At 41.1% G+C, this 26,368-nt stretch overlaps 1 protein-coding gene across 2 annotated transcripts; it reads right to left on the bottom strand.

Annotated features, from left to right (window-relative positions):
• Nucleotides 1-211: 211 nt before the first annotated feature.
• On the bottom strand, nt 212-19,995 carry gopc (golgi-associated PDZ and coiled-coil motif containing). Of its 2 annotated transcripts, none has more exons than XM_085381701.1 (8): nt 19,492-19,995; nt 16,053-16,217; nt 6,419-6,588; nt 3,882-4,047; nt 3,704-3,799; nt 1,659-1,823; nt 1,420-1,585; nt 212-900 (listed from the first exon to the last, which is right to left on the bottom strand). In XM_085381701.1, the coding sequence occupies exons 1-8, from the start codon at nt 19,750-19,752 to the stop codon at nt 785-787; spliced, it is 1,305 nt and encodes a 434-aa protein (XP_085237827.1). In that variant the 5' UTR covers nt 19,753-19,995; the 3' UTR covers nt 212-784. The 2 variants fall into 2 exon arrangements, with proteins under 2 accessions (XP_085237827.1, XP_085237826.1); XM_085381700.1 differs by having other exon boundaries at nt 6,419-6,594; nt 19,492-19,993.
• Between the last annotated feature and the right edge of the window lie 6,373 nt (nt 19,996-26,368).

Genomic DNA, 26,368 nt, shown 5'->3' on the forward strand with positions numbered 1-26,368 from the left:
ATAAAATAAAATAAAAAAGACTGACCTGAATGCATAACATAGCATTGAGAGTGTTTAGACAGTGTTGTTCATGGGGGTGGGATTAACTTACTTCTGTTTCTTTGGGCCATAATAATAATATTAACAGTAGTAAGAAATAAGAAGAATGTATTGAACTAAATATCTCTGCACAGTGGTGAGGCCTGTTGGTCAGGGGCGGAGATAAAAACAGTTTGCAAGTTTGTTGTATTTTATTACATTGTGAGGAACACCTCATAAAGTACATGTGGCACAACAGAAGCAATAATGAAATATAATGAACAGCGATAGACAAATCAACAGGGAACCCAAAGAATTGTATTCAATTACAAAGTGTTATTTTTGTAACATAGTCGTGTTAAAATATTCGGGTGGGATAATCATATATAAAATTATTCTTTAACATCTCATTTGGATGAACATGAACGGATTAGATCTGAGAAGTTTGGTAACAGATTCTTTGAGGAGTAACTATACAAAGTAAAGCAAAACAAGTGTCTCCACTAAACACCTCCACGATAACTTGGTGACATCCATCACCTGCATTATTATCCTGTATATCACCAAGTTTATCAGAGTCCAGCATCACTCCCTTCTGCACATACCTCCACTTTAAGAATATGGACTTTAAAACCCAAAAATCATTGTTGCATGACCAGAAAATTACATCACTCCAAGGAGAAAAGGGAAAACAGATGTTCCCCTTTTCACAGGATTGTCACTGAATTTCATTTCAGTTCTTTTCCTTTCCACATTCCAGCAGCTTCTAGGAAGAGCAGTCAGTTTCTGGTGGCTTTGAAGGAGTTTCCCCTGAAGGTGTCTCACTGGACATCCCAGTATCTCCAGACTCTGCTCCATTGCTCAGTGATAACTTCTCCAGTGCTAAAGGATGGACACAGAGACAATAAGCAAACTCATCCTCATCGTCAATTAAAAGCAACCTGGACAACCAGCAGCAGATCTTCTCCTGTTCTCTATCCTGTTTCCAAACCACTTCAGAAAACTCATCTCTTCACCCTGGCCTTTGACACCTTGTGAGATGTTGCTTTTTAGCTCATTCTATGTTGTTTTTTTTAATATAGGGCTGTTTCAATTTGTATGTATTATGTGTAGTATGTGTTTATGTGTATTATGTGTCTGGCTCTCTGTGCAGTTACATCCCATATCGTAGCTGAAGGGGGACTACAAGTCAAGTGGAAATGTGTTATCAGAATTTTTATATATAAAACAAAAGAAACTAAAACAACAACGATGATTTTTCTGAAAAACAGAAAACCCGCAAAATCCAATTTTCCAACATGCACCCGCTTCTACAAAGGTGAAGGTATAAACAGTGCACACCTTCACATATGGACAAAGTCTGTTAAAAGCTCTTTCATTGATCTGCAGATTTCTTCGTACCTTGAAGTGATGCTGAACGGTTGCTAGGTGGTGCTGTGATGCTGTCATCCAGTTCATCTAGGTAGAGTCTGTAGCGATGGCCGCTGTCATCCTCGTACTCCACATTCTCATCATCGCTGTCCACTTCAGGAGCCACATACACGACCTCGAACTCTATCTGTCCTCGCTGACACAGACACAAAGAATTAACCACAAACAGCGATATGCAGGGAGCACGTGTATGTGCGTGCCAGTGTTACCTGCTGAGAGAGAATGGTGACAGCTTCCTTATGTTTGGCATCTCGCAAATTGATGCTGTTGACAGCAAGGATGGCATCTCCAACATGCAGCCCTCCACATCTGTCTGCGGGCTGACTGGGATGGATCTCTGAAATTAAAATGGGAACGCCGTGCTCCTTCCCACCCTGAGAAAGTGAGGCCGAAGGAATGAAATGAGTTGAAAGCAGCTTTAATGCACTATGTCATAATGACACAGATGAACAGCACTATCAGACTGTGTTCTAATGGCGCTTCCATTTCTAAAAGCGATATCACGCAATTGGCTCTTTGAACTCTGGCTGTTACACAACAACTTGTTAATGATATGACACATTGCTCACTACAAAGGTGTATTTCAATTAAATTTCATTTATTTATATACTGCCAAATCACAACAGAAATCACCTCAATGCTCTTTATATTGTAACCTTCATCCTACAATAATCAAACAACCATCTGAACAAGCACTTGGTGACAGTGGGAAGTCAAACCTCCGGAGGTGAGAGTTGAAGATCTCCCAGACCGGGGCCTACGCCGCACATTCCCAGCTCACGTTTTGGTGCGGCAGGTCTGTCCACCATCCTCCCTCTCCACCTGACCCAACTCACCACTACATGGTGATCAGCTGACAGCTCCGCCCCCTCTTTATCAGTGTCCAGAACACCCGGCAGCAGATCTGATGGTACAAAATCGATCATCGACCTAGGGTGTCCTGGTGCCACATGCACTTATCGTCTTCATTATGGACAAACAGTGATTTGCACAGAAATCCAGTAACAAAGAACTGGTCGTTTCAGATCACCCAGGCTGTTCCTCCCAAACATACCAGATCTCACTGTCATTGCCCACATGAGTGTTGAAGTCTCCCAGTAGGAAGTCACCGGATGAAGCACCCACTCAATGACACCAAGACGGCTATCATTCACTGCATAAAAGCAAATGACATTTAGGACCCGTTCCCCAACCCAAAGGCACAGTGAAGCATCCCTATTGTCCACCAGAAAAACCCCAACGTACTGGCAGCAAGCGCGTGATTACAAGAACCCACCCCTGCCTGCCGCCACCCACCAGAACCCAAGCCGTGCGTTGAGGTTAGCTTGTCTATATCTAGCTGATTTTTCTCAACCTCACACACTAGCTTAGACTCCTTCCTCACCAGAGAGGTCACATTCCATTTAAGTAGCCAGCCTTGTTAGCTGGGGATTAGACAACCACGGCCTCTGCCCCTGAGTGCTGCTCGACACACATTGCACCAAACCCCTACCGCGCTAGGTCCTATGGGCTAAGGCCTGGCTACCAGATGGTATCCCTCTCCGTGACTAGCTACAGGATGGGTCCTCGGTAGCCCTATCTCAGGGCAGGGTACACTGGTCTCTTGGTCTTCTTTTATCCATTGGGGTGGACTGAGTGGCTCGTCATCTGGCCCCAGGGCCACTTTGCACTGGACTCAATGCCTCTTTGGATGGGATCTTCCAAAGTCAAGTGTGAGTTGCTGAGAACATTTTTGGCTGAGGTCACAGACATTGTGAATAATCCACCACTGTTACCTGTGTTCAGTGAACCCACAGATACTTGCACTCTCATTGAGGCTTCATTGCTTACTCAAAAAGTAAGTAGAAAGTGGGTCCATGTCCGACTCCAGTTGGAAAGTTTGGACATACATACTTATTGAAACAGCCTTAGACAAAGTGGACATCTAACCAACTGAAGCTTAAACAAGGATGATAGTGCTTCTTAAAGACAAAGAGAATGCAAGGTGCAAGTAAATGTCACCCCCAAGAAATTGGAGGAGATGGTCCTGCTCATTACCACTGATGACCGAAATATGCTTTGACCGCATCATCTTAGTAGATGAAAACCCCCTAGCTTCAGATGGGGAGTGAACAGAGAACAGAACCTCGATACTCGATACGATAAAGCGCTATACAAATACAGGCCATTTACCATTTACCATTTTACTTAAGTAAGGTTTGATCCAAACATGGCCAGCTGCTGATTAAAAAGATAAAATACTGAGACTTCTTACTGTAATGGAAATTCCTAGACCCTCATGATCCTCTTTGACCAGCACAACCTTTCGGATAGGGCCAACTCCCTGGGTTTTCTTCAGCATGTCTGGATCCTGTAATTACACACAAAAACAACTTTTGGACGCAGAACTAAAGGTACCAACAGCTTTCACTACTTTGTAGTTTTACACTCACATGTCCCACAGGAGAGGGAAGAGGTCTCTTTGGGTCACTTCGACCTCTACATGCTCGGATCACAGTTTTATGGCGGTGAAGGTGAATTTCTGCCTCCAGTTGATTCCAGAGCTTGTCATGTGCTGGCCCTTTCATGTCACGACCCAGTAACTGTATCTGCTGCACCCTGAAAGACAAACCAAGCAAAGATCTAATTACTGTCTGTATGTGCCATTTAATATCTTACTGAAATATGTAAAACATTTGACATCTGTGACATCACTGGTCATAGGTAAGTATAATGCATGGATCACACATTTCAATTCAATATTATTTATATAGCGCCAAATTACAACAGCAGTCGCCTCAAGGCACTTTATATTGTAAGGTAAAGATCCTACAACAATACACACAGAGAAACCCCCAACAATCAAATGTTCCCCTCTGAGCAAGTGCTTGGTGAGAGTGGGAAGGAAAAACGCCCTTTGAACAGGGTGACATTTCTGGCAGAACTAGGCTCTTGCTGGGACGGGCAGCTTGCTGGTTGGGGTTGAGAGAAAGAAAACAGGACCAAATAAAATTAAAAAAACAAAACAAAACAAAAAAAACACACCGTGGAAAAGAACTAGAGATTAATATTGACAAGTGATTAAACACAGAGTGGTGAGTAAGAACAATGAGTGAGATTGGTAACTAAAGAAGAAGCACTCAGTGCACAATGGAAAGCCTCAAGCTGCCTAGACGTATTGCAGCATAACTAATGCTGGGCTTACACTGTGCGATTTTTGAGCCAATTTTGAGTCGTGCGACCGTTTTGGCGATCGGCCCGATTTTGGCCTGCATCGTGTAGTATACGTGGGGTAACGGGAAGCGATTAACTCCTCACGACCAGCTCCCGATCATCAATCGCGACCGTCGTGAGTGTGTCACTGCAGCTTCTCACACTGCGGACGCGCAAACACAAATGTCAGTGTAAAGACGGCGCATCACGGCAGTGCAGTGTGTGATCTGGACACAAGCGATGGAGGCACAACTTGTAGAACTTTGGAAAGCTCATCCGAGCCTTTTCGATGTGGCCTCACAAAATTATCACGACCACAACAACCGTGAAAATAGTCGGATCTACACTGCTGCTTAATCACAGCTGCCTGATTAATTTTTTTCATTAGCAATTTAGCAAAGTTGATGGTGGTGTGTGTGTGTGTGAGTGAAAGAAAGAGAGGGAGAGTGAGCGACAGAATTTCTGTTATAACCTTCATTTTATGGACGCACAGTGTGAGCACTCAGGTCGCATCAGAGCATCGGGCCGTATAGTGTGAGACCTGCATCGTGACCTACCAACTTCTAACCCCTGCGAGTCAATCGTGCAGTTTGAGCAGAAGCTGAATAACGCGACTGAAAAAAAATCGCACAGTGTAAGCCCAGCTTAAGGGAAGATTCAGGGTCACCTGATCCAGCCCTAACCCTAATTAGCTTTATCAACGAGGAAAGTTAGAAGCCTAATTTTAAAAGTGAAGAAGAGAGTGTCTGTGCCCCAAATCTTGGAGCTGGTTCCACAGAAGACGGGCCGGGAAACTTAAGGAGCTGCCTCTTATTATTGGTTTAGACACCATGTTTTTAAGTTTTTTTGGGGTCAAGTACAAAATCTCAGTTTTATCTGAAATTAGAAGCAGGAAATTCATTCAGGTCTTTATGTCTTTAAAATATTCTTCCAATAAAGGCTCTGCCTTTCAACAATACTGCCTAAGGGAGGCATATCAAATGTAAACTTTATAGTTAAGCTTTCTGTCCCCATTTACACGAACAAATTGACTTAATAGAAAGATATGATTCAAACCACCGCAGCGGAGTGCCTTAATTCCTAGACTTTAAATAAACTAATCCTCTGCAGATGATTAGTTAGCTGTTTTACAATTACTCTTTAAAGGATTTTTGGTGAATGGGAGTTGAAGATTGGCTCGGCAAATGGTGTAAGTACTGCCACCTTAAAGGCCTGTCGTATGTAGCCCATTAACGGGGATAAACAGAGAGCAATACTCATCTACCCTTTGATGTTGCCTACTAATGAGAAGTGATTACTGTGCTACTGAAACAAGGTCCCCCAGAAGAGACCATTTCTCATTCAAATTTATTTTACACTAGATACTTCACTTTGGTTTTCAGCAACATAGGTACAAAGACTGATAGACATACGTATAATAATTTCTTGTATTTGTTTATTATACTTGTGTATACATGTTATAGTGTGTGCTTTCCTCTTGCACAGGTCCAAACTGATATTTTAATCTCAACAAAACTGTCACCATTATCATGTTCTCAACATGATTACAGACTACACTAAACCCCATCATTTCACTCTTCTCACATTAGTCGTCACTTCCACTGCATGTAGTCTGTGCCACGTGCCTTCATGTGCATGACTTCCTAATTATTATACTAATTGCTTATTAGAATCATCATCATCATTATTATCATTATTATTATTATTAGAAGTTACCATAATAGTCTTAGCAAACCTAAACTTTGCACTAAAAATAGTTTGAACTTTAACGTCTTACCTGCCAGCCAGTTCCTTGTCCAAGTATTTAGCAGCCAGTCTGGCGCCGTAGACTTCGGCCTGCAGTACTGCCATGTGCCTGCGAAGGGCCTCGTTTTCTTTCTTATATAGTCTGGTTTCTGCCTCCATTTTTGCCTCTGCTAATTTCTCCTTCTTACTGGCCTCGAGCTCCTGTTCCTAGAACAAACACATACATTGTAAGTACAAAATATTAACCTATTTTTTTTAAAATGAATATTATGAAAATGTAATGTTAAATTTGCAAAAATTAATCATGATTAATTACAAATGTTATATGAGGAGGTTAAACTCTGATTTACATTCACATTAGTCTATGTAATTTTATGTAATTTGCAGAAAAATAACCATGAGAAAACTAGGTACACGGGGATAAACCACAGCTGACAGGCTGATCCCAATCTCACTAATAAATAGAAGACTCTTAATGTGGCATTTTTCAACAATTGTAAATTGAATCTATATCAAACTTTGGACTTGAGGGAGTATAGCACAGTGTTTGATAAGAGATTGCCTTATTGTTGAGGTTTTCAAACCTGTTGCTCATTGACAACTACTGTCCTCTGTTACCTTCCAGTTCAGGCACAATGCAGGCTGCGCTCTTTTGGATTTTTATTCCTGGCATGTGCTGGACCTGCTTGCCCAGTTTGGGGCTCACTGCAATGAGTTCTCCAGTTATCACTTGGTATCTATCACTACAGCCCACTTCCCCTGCTTATCCACCACTACTATGTCTGGCAGGATTTCTCAATATTATCCACTTCTTATATCCGCCAGTGGTACATACCATGGAGGAGCCACACTATCAGTTGTGGCTTGCTGATGAACTCATGGACCTTTGTGTTTTCATCCTGGACATTGGTTCTGGCACTCACTAGTCCTCAGCCACCTTCCATCCGCTTAGTATACAGTCTCAGGGTGCTGGACTTGGGGTAAGGCATCCTCCAAGTCTAGGTCACTAACGCTCACTAACGCATGATAAGACGCTTTCTTGTCTTGATGTCAGTGGCTTCTCTCTCTCTCTCAGGCCAGCTGATTATCCCAGCAGGGTATCTGACGACTGGCAGGTGCTGACTGCCTGGATCTTGATCTTGTACTCTCTGCATGTATTTGATGACTGCAGCTTTCCTAGCAGCCTCCCATTTGTCTGTGGAATTCCCAGGCACTTGTAGCTGTCCTCGATGTCTGCGATGTTGCCTTCTGGTAGTGGAATTCCCTCAGTTCTGACTACCTTCCCTCTCTTTGTTGCCATCCGACTACACTTCTCCAGTTCGAATAACACTCTGATGATGCTGTAGATTCTAGTGATGTGGCTCAGTGAATCGATGTCTCGTTCACTCCTGGCACACACTTCCATGTAGAGGAGGTGGCTGACAATTGCTCCATTCCGTAGTTTGTCTGGTCTGGCTAAGGGAGTTCAGGCCTATGCAGAACAGCAGTAGTGACAGAGCATCTTCTTGTTTAATCTTGTACTTGATAATGACTTTTGCGATTGGCTTGAAGTTGGCCTCTAGTGTTGTTCGCCACATCCCCATTGAGTTCCTGACAAAGGCTCTTAGAGTCCTATTGATCTTGCACAATTGTAGGCATTCCAGGACCCATGTGTGAGGCACTGAGTAGTAGGCTTTCTTGTAGTCAATCCAGGCAGTGCACAGGTTGGTCAGTCTGGTCTTACAGTCTATCTACCAGGAGCTGGTGTTTTGCCCATCTGTCCTTTCTTTTCCCTGCTCCATGTGGTGCTGAGGCAGGTTACTGACCAGCAGTTGAACGGGATTGGCCCGTTTTCAGTTAGCCATTCTGGGTTTGTTTGGTCCATTAGCAGCTGACTCATTTGTTAGTTTGCTAGATGCTCATGGAGCACAGTTACAGTGGGGCAAAAAAGTATTTAGTCAGCCACCGATTGTGCAAGTTCCCCCACTTAAAATGATGACAGAGGTCAGTAATTTGCACCAGAGGTACACTTCAACTGTGAGAGACAGAATGTGAAAAAAAAAAATCCATGAATCCACATGGTAGGATTTGTAAAGAATTTATTCGTAAATTAGGGTGGAAAATAAGTATTGATATTAGACTCCATCAGAGTATTATTGTGTGCAAATGTTAGATAGAAAGCAGAAAAAAGAAAAAGGCTATATAAAAACAGTTCATTTACCATTCCATTTGTGCAATATTAATTAAAAACATACTGTCTCAGAGTGACACTGAAAAACTAGTTCATGGACAACTATAATTCATTATTATCAGGATGTAGGGATGGGTACCGGTATCCGGTTCTGACATAAACGGTAGTAACCAGACCAAAAAGCGGTGCTTTATTTCGGTGTTTTGTTTTTTTTCCTGAGATATCATACACTTTGGATTCTAGCCAACCATTTTACCTTTCCAAGGATAGTAGGTGGGCCCAGGTACATATGTTCTTTTAGAGCAGAGCTACAGATTAAAAATGCCCAAGGCGAAGTGGTCAAAAGTCTGGCTGTACTTCACAGCAAAAGATGCAAACTAAGCAGCCTGCAACAAGTGCTTTAAGGTGATACTGTGCAAAGGAGGTAACACCTCGAAGCTGACAACGAACTTGGCGATGCATAGCGTTTTTTTAAAAGCTGAGAAATGCACCGTATTTGATAGCTTGCTGCGAGACCTCACACCGAGCACATCTACTGCGGGTGTGGTGCCTGTTATCGGACCCGGAGCAACATCCCCCAAAAACCCGAAGAGGAGAGTCCAGGCCGCTAGCCCTGCCGGTGCAGCAGAAATGATGACGGATGATGATGGCAGCAGCAGCCGTTCTTCTCTGCGTGAGTAGCTTAATGTTGTTCGTGTGTAATTTACGTTTAGTAGTTAACCACATTAATAAATTAATGCACGTAAGGTGAACTAGCAAACAGCGTTGTAGTTACATGCGGCTGTCTTCTTGTTTGATGGCAGATACTCCCTTCACCCTGGCCAAAAAGGCTAAAATGACCAAAGAAAAAGTGGAAAACAGCTAAACATGAGAGGTTTTTGGACAAAGTTTGTGTTCTCCATTCTTTAAGCACCGGTTCGAGCACCGTTTAAGCACCGGCACCATTTCAAAAGTACCGGTTTGGCACCGGTATCGGATAAAACCTAAACGATACCCATTCCTATCAGGATGTCTTAAAAACTCGCTGGAAAGCTTTCAGCTCATCTAAAATGCTGCAGCAAGAGTACTGACAGGTACTAGACAGACAGCATATTTCTCTTACACTGGCTTTTCTTCAATCCAGGATCAAATTTAAAATCCTTCTCATCACATTAAAGATCTTGAATAATCAGGCCCCATCTTATAGTACTAACCTGATAGTACCACATGACCCCATTACAGCACTTCACTCTTAGACTGCAGGATTACTTGTGTCTCATAGGGTATTTAAAATTAGAACGTGAGGCAAAACCTTCATCTCCCACGCCTCTCGACTCGGCACCGTTTGCCATGGCTTTTTGGGTTTTCCATTAGGTTACAGTACCTGGTACCAGGTACTTTCTAAGTAGGTACTACAATGTTATCATTGTCACACTGCATGCCACTGATTGGTTGGTCAGCAGCATCACTCAATGAGTCATGAAAGTATCTTGATCACAAAAATTAAAACCACCATTTTTGAAACCTGGCAAGGGGGGAAATGGCTATAAAAAAAACAAAAAAAAACAATGCCGTGGTCCCCAAGTCTGATGAAAAGCCACACACTGAGCAGCAGGTATGTTCTTGCCTCGATGTCCACCTTTGTTGTCCACGCCCAGATGCGTTGCTATGACGACAAGCACGCACACTGGGTTGTAATGGAAAACCAGGTGATCCAAGTTAGCTCGTGGTGATCTGTGGCAAGTCAATTAGTAGGTACTAATAGAAAAGGGGCTTTAAACTGAACAGTTTTGAACTGGTTTATTCTCCTGGCTTCTATCTCTGGGTTACCTCGCCAAGCAGCTGCCCAAGGCTCTGAGTCTTTGCTTGACAGTTTCTAAGGCCTCAGGACAACTTGCAGCATTTCTTAGGTACCCCTTTTTGCAGTTCCAATAGTTGCCAAGTTTCCTTTGTGCTGCCTTGAGCTTGCCTTTCTCAGTGAAGAATACTGCTCCTTGTGGTTGTTCATCATGTAGCCAAGCATTTCAGTGATCACTGCTGCTGCGGTGTAGATCAGCCAGCTGCTTTCAATAACCGTCGCATTAGGAATTGTCCATAATGCTGCTTTCACATCTTTTAGAAGAACTTCAGAGTTTATTTCAGGTAGTCGTAGTAATTGGACATGGAGGGTCCAGGTTTCCAGCGTAGCCATGATCCTCCATCTCCTCAGGTCAGCTGCTCGCACCTCCAACGCATTCAACACACCAGCTGTTCTTGGGGCTTGGTGGGTGGGAATACCACAGGGACATACCACTTTAGGTGTTTACCCATGAGTGTCTATGATCAATCATGACAGTCTGTGATTTCTACAATGGATGTGAGACAAATCCTACTGTGAAAGTGACTAAAGGTCAAGCTGCAGGCCTGATAACGTCCCTGTCTGTGTACTAAAAGTGTGCCAATCGGCTAGTTGATGTTTTTACTTTATACAAGCAACTTTCACAAGAATGTGTTCCCACCTGTCTTAATACAGCCACTATTGTTACTATGCCACTAGATAACAATGCTGCTTATTGACTTGAGTATTTAACACATCTCCTAGCTAGAAGGGCACCTACACAGAAAGTAGTTTGCTTACAGCTTTGAAACTCACAGTTGATCACTGATTGCAGGCTTTGGTTCTTTGGCTAACTCTGATTTAGTTAACACCCTATCATATGTAAATCAACAAAAGCTTGCATTTTTCATTGGTAGTTAAGAACAGTTTAACTCGAGCCACTTTGATTGCATTGTCAGCAGTTATTTTAAGCATTGTCTCTGACCCTGATTCCCACACTCTGCAAATGGACACTGAACTTCCTCATAAACAAATGTTGAAAACGGCGCAGTCACACCACTTCTTTGACTTTAATTTTCGAAAGTCAAGCCCAACAACTGCATTTGCATTTTGAAGTATCCTTGGGCACATGATGCATGTAAAGAGTACAGTGTGTGTGTGTGTGTGTGTGTATGTGTGTATATATATATATATATATATATATATATATATATATTTATTTATTTATTTATTTATTTATTAAGTGTAAATGGTTGAAATGAGGCATGTAGCTACATTTTCTGGGAAAGACACCATTACACCGACTTACCAGCTCTTCTAAGATTGGTGTAGGCTTTAAAGGAAAATATACAGAAAAAGAAAAGAAAAAAGTCTTTGATTAGAGAAATTGGTACAAAAAGCATTAGAAAGGTTACAAAGCATCAGATATACAGCAGCAGACACCAACCTTGTACAATTTCAACCAGAAATTTAGATTCATCCCTCCTTAAAATCTGTTTTATTTTTAGTCTAATTCTTGTATAATTTATCAGCATTTTCTCCAGCCAGCCTGCCTGAGATCATTTCTGAAAAGGCTTCAGTAAATAGTAGATGTATAAACTTAAGGATATGCATTTCTCACAGGTTAGTTTTAATCTGTTTAATTACTGTATGGGGGGCATGTGCAGTTTTTATTTAAGTTAAATATAATGTTTCTTTTACATCTAGTTTTAGTTTTTAATTGACTATAATAACCTTGCTCTGAACCAGGTCAACATCCGATCTGTGACCCCTTCAGCCCTGCATTTCTCCAACTACAGTCCTAAACCATTTATACTTTGTGTAAATTTTTTTAACATAAAGGGGCTAAAATAAGTATTGAACAATTTTATAAGTTAAGATATTTTTGATGGTCCCACTGACATGAAACTCTCACCAGATGTTGGTAAAAACCCATCCAGTCATCATATGCAAAGAAATCAAACCATAAATGACATTATGTGTAATAATGAGAAATGACAGAGGGAAATAGTATTGAACACACTTACTGAAATGTATTTAATACTTGGTCCAAAAAGCTTTGTTGGTGACAGCTTCAAGACACCTCCCGTATGGAGAAATTGCATTTCTGTGATTTTGGCTCCGTGGGCCACTTCCATTAACTCTGAGCTTTAGGTTTTTTTTCCTTATAGATTTTCAGTTGGATTCAGGTCAGCTGATTGGACCGGACCATTCTAACAGATTTATTTTCTTTCACTGAAACCACTTGACAGTTTCCTTTGGGGTGTGTTTTGGATCATTGACTTGCCTCCACCCTTAGATGGCAGCAGATTTTTTCAATCAGGAATGTCTACATTTTTCCACTCATCCTTCCTTCAATTATATGAAGCGTGCCAGTGTTTTATGCTGATAAACAGCCCTACATCATGATGTTTCCACCTCCAAACTTCACTCTGGCTATGGTGTTTTTGCGGCAGTGCCTTTTGACCTCCAAACATGGTGCATATTACTTTTAAGACTAAGCAACATGGCTGCTCCAGCCTGCACGCCAAATACCCTTGGGCAAGATACTAACCCCAAGTTGCTTGCCGGTGCATCCATAAAAAGTACTTAGAAAAAAACATAGAACAAAGTGTTTATATGAACGGTCAAATGAGGCAAGTCGTATAGAGCACTTTGAGTGCTCAGTTAAAGTGGAAAAGTGTTATTAGAAACAGTCCGACTGCTCTGCCCTCTGTAGTCATTTAGACATTTGAGCATCTGGTACTATCCCATCTCCTGGATCCCTGCAGTTTGCCTAAAGAGTCAATAGGTCCGTAGTCAATGCAGTTAACATGGCACTGCACTTCATCCTCCAGCATCTGGACTCTGCAGGAACCTATATCAGGCTAGTTTGTGGACTTGAGTTCCACTTTTAATGCCGTCCTCCCAGCTCTACTACAAGACAACTCTCACAGCCAAATTTTCCGCTTACACCTGCAGAAGGATCACCGAATTACTGTCTAGGCAGGCATGTCTCACTTTCAACGCATCAGCACCTGTTCTCCTCAGGGCTCTGTACTTTTTCCTCGGCTCTTCTCCCTGTACACCAACATTTGAACCTCTTATTGCCAATCTGTCAAACTCCTTAAGTTTGCAAATGACAAACTCATCGGGCTCATCTCGGGTGGAGATGAATCTGCCTATAGGAGGGAGATGACAATTTCCTTGGAACCATCACCTCCCAGGACCTAAAGTTTGAGCTAAACATCAGCTCACTAACCAAGAAGGCACAGCAGAGGATGTACTTCCTGCATCGGTGGAAAAAAATACAAGCTGCCAAAGTCAATGATGATGCAGTTTTACTCCTCCATCATTTAATCTATCCTCACTTCCTCCATCACCATCTGGTACGCTACTGCCACTACCAAGCACAAAGGCAGACTGCAGCGTATCATCCGCTGCACTGAAGAGGTGACTGGCTGCAATCCTGTACACCCTCCAGGACACTGAATCAGGCAAAGAAGATTGCTGCAGGATGCTGTGGTCAATCACAACCAACACCTCACGCCACAAGGACAGTTTCTTTCCCCTGCTATGTTGGATTACTTAACAACACCCCTTCAATCCGCTTACTGCTCAGTTAACATGCTGCAGTAACAAATTTACTTACTCAGGTTTTATTACACACATGTTTTGTCTACATTGCACCCTTTAGATCTAGAGCATATTCTATTTCTGTACAATTAGTTTTGCACCATGACACCATTTTTGCTCTCTTTAGTGTCACTTGGGAAATAGTTTTTAAAATGCCAAATTTTCGCAGGGGAGTTAATAATTCTAGTCTTGGCATGTCCCAGCAGGAGGAGGCCCTGGGGCAGACCCAGGACAGGCTGGAGAGATTATATCTCTCAGCTGGCTAACGTTAGCCTCTGTGATAACTGATTCTTGTTGAGGGGTGTTATAGTCTAGCGTCACTTAGCAGACGTTAGTTGTCTCAGAGCCCAAAGACAACTGTTAGCAGGCTCAAGTCATCTAAGAGACCTCCATCAGCTTTGAAAGCACATGTGTGGACTTATTTTGGATTCAGAACAAAAGAAGGCAGTAAAGACTATGACAAGAGCTATGCAGTCTGTAAAATCTTCACCGCCAGAGTCAAATACTCGGGTAACACAACAAATTTACAAGTACATGTGTCTAGACACAATAGCGACGTAGGGTCAAATTCTAATTTTAAAATGAAATGAGGTGTTTAACGGACAATTAAAGAAGTTAACTTTTCGAAACTACCAGCAACTTCAACTCGTGCAACAAAAAAAGATAGCGCAGTCCGTACTTGTTTTTATTTGCAAAGACATGCGCCCTCTGAGTGCTGTGGAGAATAAATAATTTTGTAATATGATTAAAACACTGGAGCCCTGTTGCACTGTTCCCTCCCGACAACACTTCACGGACATACTCTGCCAAAGTTGTATCAAGAAGGCAAAGCGACAGTGCTGGACTGTCTCAGCTCAGCACAGACAGTTTCTTTGACATGCGACCCTTGGACTTCGAGAGCCACTGAATGGTAGGCCACTGTTACAGCACATCACAAAACTGATCAGTGGAACCGTCAGTCACACAGGTGAACAAATTCCCCTTTTCAGGTTGCACAAAAAGTGTTCTATTGATGGACACTGCAGAGCTGTACTTTCTTTTATTAGCACTTCATTTTAATAGCACTTTATATTGTCAGTGTTTACTCAGATGAATTCTTCATGCAATTTCATTTTTGATTTATATTTGTTTGTGTTAAGGTAACATAAAAAAGTGCTTCGTTTTGATGCTGCAGAGAGCATTTTTTGGATTAGTATTTTAAAAGTACTCAATAAGTACATCAACATTTCATTGTTTACTTTTTTCATGTTAAAGAAATAGTCGATATATCAGTAAAGCTGTTTTGTTTGTTTATTTGACATGGCTTCTGATAAGGCAGATGTTAATTTTTCTCCATTCATTTTGAACTTAAAGAGAGAGTGTTTTGTTTCCTCCAGTGAAATGTATCCCTCTATTTTAGTTGAGATAGCTCATGCCAAGCATTTAACAGTTTGGACTGTTTACTGTGAATTTTCCTACACTTAAATTCAGTCTTAATAAACATAAATAGTGTCTGGCTTTTAGTATCGCAATCTATCGTATGGTCTCCCCTGTATTGTGATACATATTGTATCGCTAGATTCTTGCCAATACACACCCCTAACGGAGATGTTTATTTCTGTTTTCCAGCAGAACTTGGCACCTGTCCACAGCACTGAAACTACTACAGTATGCTTACAGTGTTGTTATTCTGCTTGCCGGGAAGTGTTATTGTTGATTAAGACATTAGAAAGACAGAAAAACAGTAAGAAGACCTGGAGTAGAAAGACGAAAGGAGTAAACAGGAATGAAATTTCTCTTGAAATTGTAATGTTACCTCAAAGGAACATACGTGTCTTGGTCCGAGTACAAGAATGACATTGACTTTTTAAATTACAGGCGCATCACTAAGCTGTACACTGTAATGCTATGTCAGCAAGCATGTCTGATACACGTACCTAACGTCTTAGACTGAAAACAGAAGACTAGGTTGTCAGTGACAGTGTATTACTCAATGATTGTATAATAAATATGTCATCTTCACTCACTGCAGCCAATCAGTAACTCTGTTACTATTGTTAAATGATTACAAAGGCTGATTGACTGTATTACAGCCGTTCTCCCTACCAGTTTATCTTTGATGCTATCCGACTCCTCAGCTTGGCCTTGCTTGACATGAAGCTGCAGTTGGAGAGCATGAAGCTGCAGGAGCAAGTCGTGGACCTCCCTTTCTGCCACCACCCGTGCAGCTTTAGCTTCGGTCAACTCTGAGCGCAAGTCCACCAGCTGAGCCTAGAGTGAAAGGAAACAACAGAGGGATGGGGCACAGGAAGCAGATGTGTTAGGTGGTTTAAAGGGGCATGGGTCTCAGATCACAGCATCACTGTTTTCGTAGTTTGCAAAACCCAAATCTTACAGTACATACTTTTTTTTTCTTTGTAATTTATGAGTATTAATTATTAGTTACTGTGCGGAAACATTACGATCGCATAAATTTAGCACAACAATGTATTCATGTGGTATTCTAAAGGTCTTTAAAGAAAATAACATATTACATATCCAGGGCTCTAGAGTGCAATCAATTTGGTCGCAAATGCAGGCTAATTTCTCAATGGTGCTACTAAAAAAATCCCTGCGACCAGCTGTTCGAGTAAAAAACAAACAAAAAAAACAAAAAAAAACCTCTGAAAGGCTCTGTGGCCAACAGCAGACAACATTATGCCCATATCATAAAGGTGCTGCTTAGAGTAGCTGAATGTGCTGCTGAAGCCCCGCAGCACCGACTCTGTGCTGCTGCTACCTTTTGCACTGGTGCACCTAAGAAAAAAAGTTAGGTGCACCAGTGCAACCATGGCAAAAAGTTAGTCTAGAGCCCTGATGTATTTGTTTATTAAAAGCTCTTTATCAAAAGATCTGCAGATGTGTCATTTAGTACTTGAATTAAAGAGGCGGAAAAGATGAAACACTGTTTCACACAAGCCAAGTCTGCCTGACCTTCAGGACATTAATTCATGGACAGACATTCTGTAGCAAAAACAGGGAGAACATGCCAACTCCAGACAGAAAAGGCGGTGACCTTCCTGCGCCTTCTGCTGTAATAGACGCATGTTGAGTAGGGGTGAGTTTCAATAATCAATTTTCCAATTAAAATTGATTTTGGCTTGAATAAAGCAATTCATAAAAATCCTGAATTGCTTTTTAAATATAAATGTATTTTGCCCGAAACGCCAGAATCTCAGGTTAAAGCTCACAAAACTATTTCAACAACCTCCAAACAGCTAAAACAGTAAATGAGTGCAGGTAAACGTATTCCGCACAAACATGTAAACACAAAGCGCAGACCTGACGCATCAAAATCAGTGAGATGTCAGCTTTCTCACCTGAAAGCCAACACCTCACAGCTTCTGCTGCGTCTGGTCGACGCTCTGTGTTTACGTCCTTTTTTTTTGTGCTGGGTTCTGAAGCTGCTGTTTCATCACTCTCCAACCGAAACTGACTGAATCAGCAGCAAAAGAAGATCAAAACTAAGCTTTACATTCCGCTTCACTTAAACATAGTCATGAATTCCCTCTTACTTTTGCTGTTTTTCTTCCACCACGATAAAAAAAAAAAAAAAAAAAAAAAAATCACACTTTTAAAAAATGCTTTTTAAAATTATGACAAATTGCAAAATGCCTCTGTGACTTTGCTCTGCTTCACGAGCAGGTTTTCTTCCGTTTTTGTTCTACTGCTGAATATTTTTAAGGTTAACTGATATAAAAAGCCAGGCCAGGAAAATCTCCTTCATGTTTTTCTGTGTTTTATCCTCAGTTACTTTGACACAAAGGCATCTGCTGTGATGCTTACACCTCTGATGACGTCTCAAAAGTGTCAGTACTGATAAATAAGATAAGATAACTCTTTATTGTCATTGCACAGTCATACATAGTACAGTAGTACAATGAAATTGGAAAACTGTCCTACGTCGGCACTACATATAACACAACACGACACGATATGACACATCACAACGCAACACAAACAACACAGTATATTAACTTAGTATAAAAAAGAAGAATAAGTGTATGTGTATTGCACACTGTTATTATTGCACATTATGATCAGAATTATAATATTTCTGAGGAAAAATTTCCCCGATTCAAATCTAATTGAAATCGGTGGATCGAATCGAATCGGGACCTTGTGAATCAGAATCGAATCAATTCTAGAAATCAGTGATGATACCCAGCCCTATTGCTGAGCTAACAAAACTGTACAATCACAACATTTTTGTCAAAACACAAGTTATGTTTAGTCATTTTTCTCAGTGCATCTGTCCTGACCCCTCCTTGATCCACTTCTGTTCCACCACTGGAAAACATTTAGAAACAAGGTTCAAAGTCTAGGACAGAGGGTTGCTCCATCTGATTGATGGATGGCACAGTGTATATGCATTGTTTAACAAGTTTAACAGCTGGCAGGGTGAATCACCATGATAACAAGCTAAGCTGGAAGAAGCAGGGTTATCTCTAAGCAGGAAATACCACTGGTTCATGCGGATGTCACTCGCACCTGTATCACCTATTTAAACATTGTAAACATAAACATATAGCCCATAATGACAATATTCACAAATGGCAAAGCTTCTTTAGACATGACAACACACCCTAATTACACAGCAAACATTGCTGGGGAAATGCCAAGGAGTTCAGGTGCTGACTTAGTCTTTAAAGCCCCTCTCATTCAAAAGAAGCCTGGGGCCTGCCGACTTACAGACCGAGTCTGACAGCTTTGTGGAAACGTACGGAAGCTTTGAACGGCCTAAACAATAATATGTGTTGGAGCGGATTAGCCTGTTGCTTTAGGTTTGTATTGTTCAAAAATGTCTCAGGCTTTTAATCATGTCTTTATAGTGAGAGCCTTTTTGATTTGTCAAATTAGTAATGACAGGTCGTGTTCTTGAAACAAAAACACACAAATTATTATAATAATATTAATAAGAGAGACACAATACGGATAAGTGAATGACAGTGATAGTGTTTTTAGTTTTATGTTAACATTTACAGAAAAAAATGAAGGGCACTCCAGAAAACAAACGAGACATTACACCACACAATCCTGATTACATCTAAAGAAAAGATAATCATTGTCACTTTAAGGCCATGACGTAATAATCGAAAAATGCTGAAATTCATTTATTTATTTAAAAAAAACGTTAGCGCTACATAATTATAAAGGATATTTAATAAAGCGGTCAAAGACACCTGAGAACATGTTCTGTATCTAGAAGACAAATGAATGTGAAGTATGCTAACACCTATGTTGGTTTCAATGACCAAACGAAGGCTGCTGTGGATACCATAACCCATGTGATCACAGTTTACAGGTCGGTGCCACAGATGGATAGAAACCCTCAGAAGCACAGGGAGGACACCAAAACACAGGAGTGACTGAAGCCCTGAAAACACCAGTGCTGCTCTGTGGCATTAGTCACTCTGTTGAATCTTGAGTGGAGTCGGCGTGATCATTTCATTAACAGGAAACCCGCTTCCTAATATTAACCGCTCTTCTTAGACGAAATACTAACCTCTAGTTTATGGTTGAGCTGGAAGACAGTCTGAGTTTTATGACAGAGCTGAGCGAAACAAGAGCTGAGGCTGGTCATCTTCTGCCGACCCTCATACGTTATATCCACTTGATCTGGATCTATTTCTCCAAGCAACAGATCCACATCCACGAAAGCCTTATCAAATTCCTTCTCCAGCACTTCTAGCCATCGAAACATGGACATACTGGGGACAAGGCCCGAGTGCTGGCCCGATGGGGAGCATCCAGTCGAAGCAGACATGGTTAGAGCAAGGTAACGCTGATGTTAGCTTTGTGCTAACTTAAAAAATGATGACAAATTAATCTCTGTCAACACCGTTAAAATATCGCTGTAATGTGATGAACACTGTGTTGGTCCGTAGACTTAAAATTCCCGAAAGAAGCAACGTCTAACCAGAACGTCCCACATCAGATTCACGATTTCATCCAAGCAGCCACTACGCAGAAAGCGGCATACAAGAGACCTACGACTACTCCTTCCGCTACTGTGGAACTGTTCCCTGTGGGTGTTCTAGGAACTGCTATTGGACCTGTCGACGTCGTACCGGAAATACATGTTAACGCAGAGCTTGTTCCTGTTCTTACTTTCACAATTAAAGTCTTCTAATGCGAGGAATTTTGTATAAATAATTAAATAACATTATTTATGAATAATGTAATTTTAGTAATCTCGGGGCTTTCGTGACATTTGCAAGTTTAATGACTTACTGTGTAGTGTTCCAGTAACACGTATTGTGTAGTTCTGGCTCACTAAATAACTGATGAGGATGTGCAGTTGTGCACTGAACAGGCTCTATCCATGAATGCAGTGCACAAAAAAGCATTATGGTGTATTGCTCGTAGGGATGGGAAGCTTCTGAAGCGCAGGTGTTAGAAAAACCAAGGCCACGGACCATTGTTCCCTCTAATTTTTCATGTGTCTGAGCGAACACACAAACTCCCTGAGCGGTCCCTTGGACCGCTGTGAGCAACAGTAGACGTGTGCACTGTGGTCACGCCAGCATCGAATCCATCCAAGTTACATGGCTTATTAAAATAATCCAATTACAGCATTTACAATTATGTTAGACTACTTTTAATTAACTGCTTTAGCCCACTTACAATGAAAAAAAAAATCTTGTTCATGACCTGTGTAGTATGTTAACACTATTGGAAGTAACTTAACTTGAAGTAAAAATAACTTGAACTCCAATTTTGAAAACACAACTTTCTTTTTTTTTTTTTTTTTTAATAAAGCCCTGACTTGTATTATGAGTAGGAGTCTGGCCTGGGAGAGAGTCCTGTAACCCTCTGTTTGCAAAATACAGTATATAATGACCAATATTGGGCAATTAATTATATAGTTACTTCTCCAAAAAAGTAACTGAGTTATGCAAGTTTTTTGCAGCTGTTTACCTAAAAATGCAGCCAAGGCGTTTAAAAAAAAAAAAAAAAAAACATTTCAAACTATTTACAGAACAATCAGGTGTTCTGCATCAAATTTGATGCAACACAAATTATTTGTGCCACTCCAAAAATTATTTCTGTCCACTATGAGATAAAGGAGAAAAACACTCCTGTAACACCTGTAACATTCAGTGGTCGCCTCACTGTTCTGACACACACAACAAAACTATTGACTACACTACACACTAACTACACAAGATTTGCGCTAAACGTTGCAAATCTCTCACATCTTAAAACACTGCTATCACTCCTTAAACTTCCCCCCTTCCTAAACAACTAAATGCCATTTGGGGGGTGGTGTTGTTTTTGCTCACAGGCTTTCGAGCGTTTTCCTTATAAAACGCTGTTTTTACCGTTTCGTCCCGCAGTAAATATAAACAACGATAGTATTCAGGAAGAAAACCAAACATTGCATGCATATATATATATATATATATATATATATATATATATATATATATATATATATATATATATATATATATATATATATATATATATTTTATCATAACTCTGGTTTTACGTGGCCTATCAACACAATTTAAAAACCTGGTATAAAGTCCACACCTTTTCCGTCAATTGCTCCGTCTGTCCTGCTCACATCTCCAATGGTTGTACACGTTGTCATTAACGTGGCTTCACTCCACATCAGCCACGCTGCTTTGCTAACTATAAGGACGCTGTCATAGCCTGTCAACGACGTTGATTAGCTGCGTATATACGAATGTGAATCACAATATTGCCTGGGCTATGGGATAAGGAACATTGCCACTGACCTTCACCCCAGTTTCGACAGGTACTGTACACCGGGCACCATTATTCCAATGTTTCACTAACCAGCACCCCCGCTATGTTTTTGCCGTGGATTGTGAAGCCCAATATGGATTATGCAAGCACTCAAACACTGGAATCTAAAGTGTAATCTGTGGCTTAAACTCACAACTGAATATCTCAACAAAAACCTCCTCTCTGCTTTCAATGAAAAAATAAAACAGCAGGAATTTTCAGCTCTTACTCCCTTTCATCAGAAAACTTTATTTGCTGCAATAAGTTACTTTATCATCACTATAACACATTACTCATATAACACCATAAAAATATATTTATACTGTTAAAAGAAATGTCAGAAAAACATCCATTAAATACAGGTGATCCCTTTTTTTCATTACCACTGACGCTTCTGCTGTAATAATCTCATAAAGAGCAGGAGTAATGCAGTTTCACTATGACCCAGTAAAACATCATGCCAGTGTTATAAGATACAGCATCCACGGCAGTATAAAGTAAAGTTTCTAGCACGAAGCTGAAACGAACACCTGGAAAGCTTCAAAATCAACCAAAAACAAAGCAGACTGATCTCACAACAGCTGGAAACATGTTTGGTTATTCCAACGAATATAGCAGACTCAGAATGATTTACTTTGTAAATTAAGTTACTGAAAGCAACAGGAATATTAAAAGAGAGAGAATTTTGCTGAAGTACACTGATCACTATAGTCACAGACTGCTTTCTTTAACAGTTCCAATATGTTTCTGGCCTCCTAAATATGTGTTGATCATAATTATTAACAGTCTGGTATAATAAGTAGCTTTGTTCGGAACTGTGCAGAGCTTGTCTGTGTCACTGTAGTGTATTGGTGTAGTGAAATTGTCCAGCAGATGTCACCATGGACACAGGTTGACTCTAGTTGAAACTAAGGGGTCATTCAACTTGTGCAGTTAGCTTCAAAGCATAACCCTACTTGAAAATTGAAAAAAAAATGGAAATGTGCCAAGGATGATGTGTGCTCACAGTCAGCTGTTCTCATGTGTGGTGATTTCACTGATCCACTTCTGCACCTAGTGAAAATATCCTTTCATGGGATATAAAACTCTGACCATTGAGGGGATGTGCGCCAGTGATGTGCATCCTGCCCAGAATGCCAAGTGGCGAACCGCAAGACAATATCCTGAAGCATTGCTACTGGCCAGCATTTCTGCAACAGAAACTGTGGCACAGGCACCGTTTCAGGTCATCTCCCAAGTCAGAATTCCGAAAGAGATACTGACTGATTGGGGCACCTTGTTCATCCGTATGCAGTACCTACAAAAATGAGTCCAAGAAATGGCACCTGGTGAAGAGGCAACAGGATCATGAGCACCCAGGACTCACTCGTAGTGATGTAGTCCTCTGGAAGAGCATCTGCAGTGGAAACTGCATATAACCTTAATGTGGCAGGTTGCAATATAGTTGAACTAAACAGATTTATTGTCCGAAGGCCAAACAAAATGCACATTTATTTCCCCAATTGGACCATTGCAGCTTTTGCTATACTGGTCCACTTGAAAGTCATATTTTATTAGATTTGTATTAGGATTTTGATTTATTACAATCAGAATGGACAAGAAGAAAGAGAAGACGGGAAGAAAGTTAACAGAAGAAGAGAGAGAGGGCACTAAAAATCTTCACCACCTGCTGAAATAAAATGTAAAAAAAAACATGCAAAAAACTACACAGCAGGGAAACCTCAACAACAACCATCATATGCATAAGTAGCAGTAAATATTAAATATTTAATGTTACTGAGCACACACAGTGTTAATGACACATCACATGTTTAGAGGCAGCAGCCAACCAAGATTGTATGCATTTGTTTGGACACCTGTGTGTGAGTCCACACAGCCTGGCCCCCCTAGGACATGAAGCAGGCATGGAGGAGACCCGGGCCCAAGACATCTATAGGCACCCCAGAGCACGAGAGCCCCAGGAGGACCACCGCAGGGGCAGTCACACCACCCACCAAGAAAAGACCTGAGGAGAGCCCCAGACGGGGTTCACCCAGCAGCTATGGTGCAAAAGCCCCCGCCCCAGATGGTGAACAGAGAACGTGGGTGTGAGAAAACCCCATGCCTCAATCGGCCCTCTCATATGTTGTGTTGATGCATGCTGTTCTAAAATGCATTTAAAACAGGGGAGGAGCATGGCGCCAACAACCTTCAGCCAGATAACAGCTGGTGACAGCTCGGCCCCTCCCAACACCCTAAATGTCTACATGCAATTTAAAATTGAAAAGTGGGCACAGGCACCAGAGGTGAGGCTAAATAAACAGACCGTTCTCTGCACGCCATTCAGTGTGCCTACCCCCAAGGACCTATATGAATGTGTTGTGAGAGTGTAAATAATGTGTCTAAGTTATGGAATAAAATTGAGGCACAGGTGACCAGGAGGGGAGGGCAATACCTCCCCTGCACCTCAGTGACATACCTGTACCTCAAGGCCCTGCATGTGTGTGTGTGTGTGTGTGTGGGTGGGGGGGGGGGGGGGGGGGGGGAGGAGGGAGGTAATTAGAGAATAATATAAATCCCATCTCAATGAGAATGACACTGGATGAAAGAGGACATTGATAGCTACATTTTGATGTATATATTATACATGTAGGGAAAAGGTCTGGGTGTGAAAGAAGGAAAAAGAAATTCTTTTTCAGATTATTCTCCAGCCTCAGTTTTTACAGCTGATGATATCATCATGCAGTGTTGGGAAAATTCCATGAAGAATCAAATTCTTCATGAAACCTAAACTGTTCCTGTGGAAGAAAAGAGAAAAAAAAAGATGTCAAAAACACAGAATTACCGGATAAAAGTCTTGTGACTCATATAAAGTTTGATGAAAGTTTGGCCAAGTGCTAGGGCTCCAGAGTGGCCTGGGTTGGTGCAATTTTTTGGAATTTCATAAAAACTATGCAATGAATTGCTGAAAAAAATACAAGCACATATGTTCAAAAGAAGAAGAATCTAATGGTCCCTGAATGGTTTCTCTAAGTTGAACGATGTTGAAGGACTACACTGGAACAGAGGGAACACACAGGCAGGGATGACTAGACATGGAAACAGAGGGAGCAGAGAATATCATGAGGGGCAATGAGATCAAACCCTAGGACCTAGAAGTAGCAAAACTAAAACACAGACGGCAGCAGTAATTTTAAAGAATAAAAAACAAACAAACACAGGCATCAACTTGTAACTAACTTACTAGGCACTAAGGAAGAAAGACGGAGGGAAGTAAAGACTGAGACAATTTATTTTTGGGCTGATCACCATTTCTCGTGAACATCCTAACCTCATGAGGCATTTCTGAATATCTCACCAAGCTTGTACCACAATGATTGTACAATATACAGTTTTAAAAAGATACAAATTTCAAGAATTGTGAGAACAAATAAATTTGACAAAAATGTGGTGCTGAGATGATTCCGACAGTAGGGGGCAGCAAAGGCTAAACCTGTGTATAAAGTGCAAACGTCACATTGAGAGTCAAAGTCTACCAGCTGTGTGTGTCTGTGTATGTGCACAGTGTGTCTAGGGGGTGGGGGTTTGAGGACTTTAAAAAGATTACATTTTGTGAGCAAAACATTTTAGATGTCACATTATTTTATTTTTAAAAAATATGTTGTGTTCAAGTCTAGAGCACTGTGCTATAAAATCTGCTGCATTGAACACTAATGAACTGCCTGCCAGTATTTCTTAAAACCTGACAGATTTGCCCACGCCACTCTCTCTCTGTCTCTCACACGCACACATGCATACACACCCACACATAAACACAAGCAGAATTAATCTAGATTTAGCGGGTGGAAGATTGCTGCTCTTGATGGCGAGCCAATCTCATGACATTACATAATGCTTCCCCCCATCTGTTTTCATTAGAAGTTAATCTATACAGACCAACTGTCAGTTTCTCCTATGATCCTGACATGTCAAAATCACACACCATTCATTTTAAAACTGTTTAGTTAAAGTGCAAACTCATTATCCCAGACAGTTGTTTATCTTCAGAGTTGCACATGTGACAGCTTTTTCTTTTTTTAATGAATAAATGAAGAGCTGGCAGCAGAGCTATAGGCAGAATAGCCTCTGCTATATCTGAAACCTGAAAGTCAGGAATAACCCATTAAAAACAAGTTGGATTAACTGTAACACGTTGTAGTGTTATTGCCCTTTATAACTGATCAAAGTGTTTGTGCGAAGTAAGTACAACAAAAATATGCTTCCAATAACGTGTGTCATAGCCTCCCCTTGTTTGTTATTGCCTTGGAGTCTCTATGAGGAGCTGAGCAGAGGTTAGCTTTTTTACTTCCACACATCAACCTGATCACTTGGTTCTAATCATTCTCATTACTGACCTGCATTTAAAGACCAGTTCAAGCACTCAATCTCTACCAGATTGTCTGGCTCCTTAGTGTGGTAATGAGACGCATCTATGCTACTCCTGCAAACCTGTCATTTCTATATGCTAACTAATTTGTTTCCCCTGTTTCATGGCTGAAATGTGGAATGTTTACCAGAATTACCCACCAGTTTTCATTGAGCTCATCCGCTTCTCCGGTAAATCTTCCTTTGAACACTCAACCAACTGCTCACTCTCCATTCTTTAT

The sequence above is a fragment of the Rhamphochromis longiceps genome, linkage group LG15 (assembly GCF_057381845.1).
Source record: "Rhamphochromis longiceps isolate RC_006_pf linkage group LG15, R_longiceps_female_GT1.1, whole genome shotgun sequence".
NCBI classification, from domain to species: Eukaryota; Metazoa; Chordata; class Actinopteri; order Cichliformes; family Cichlidae; genus Rhamphochromis; species Rhamphochromis longiceps.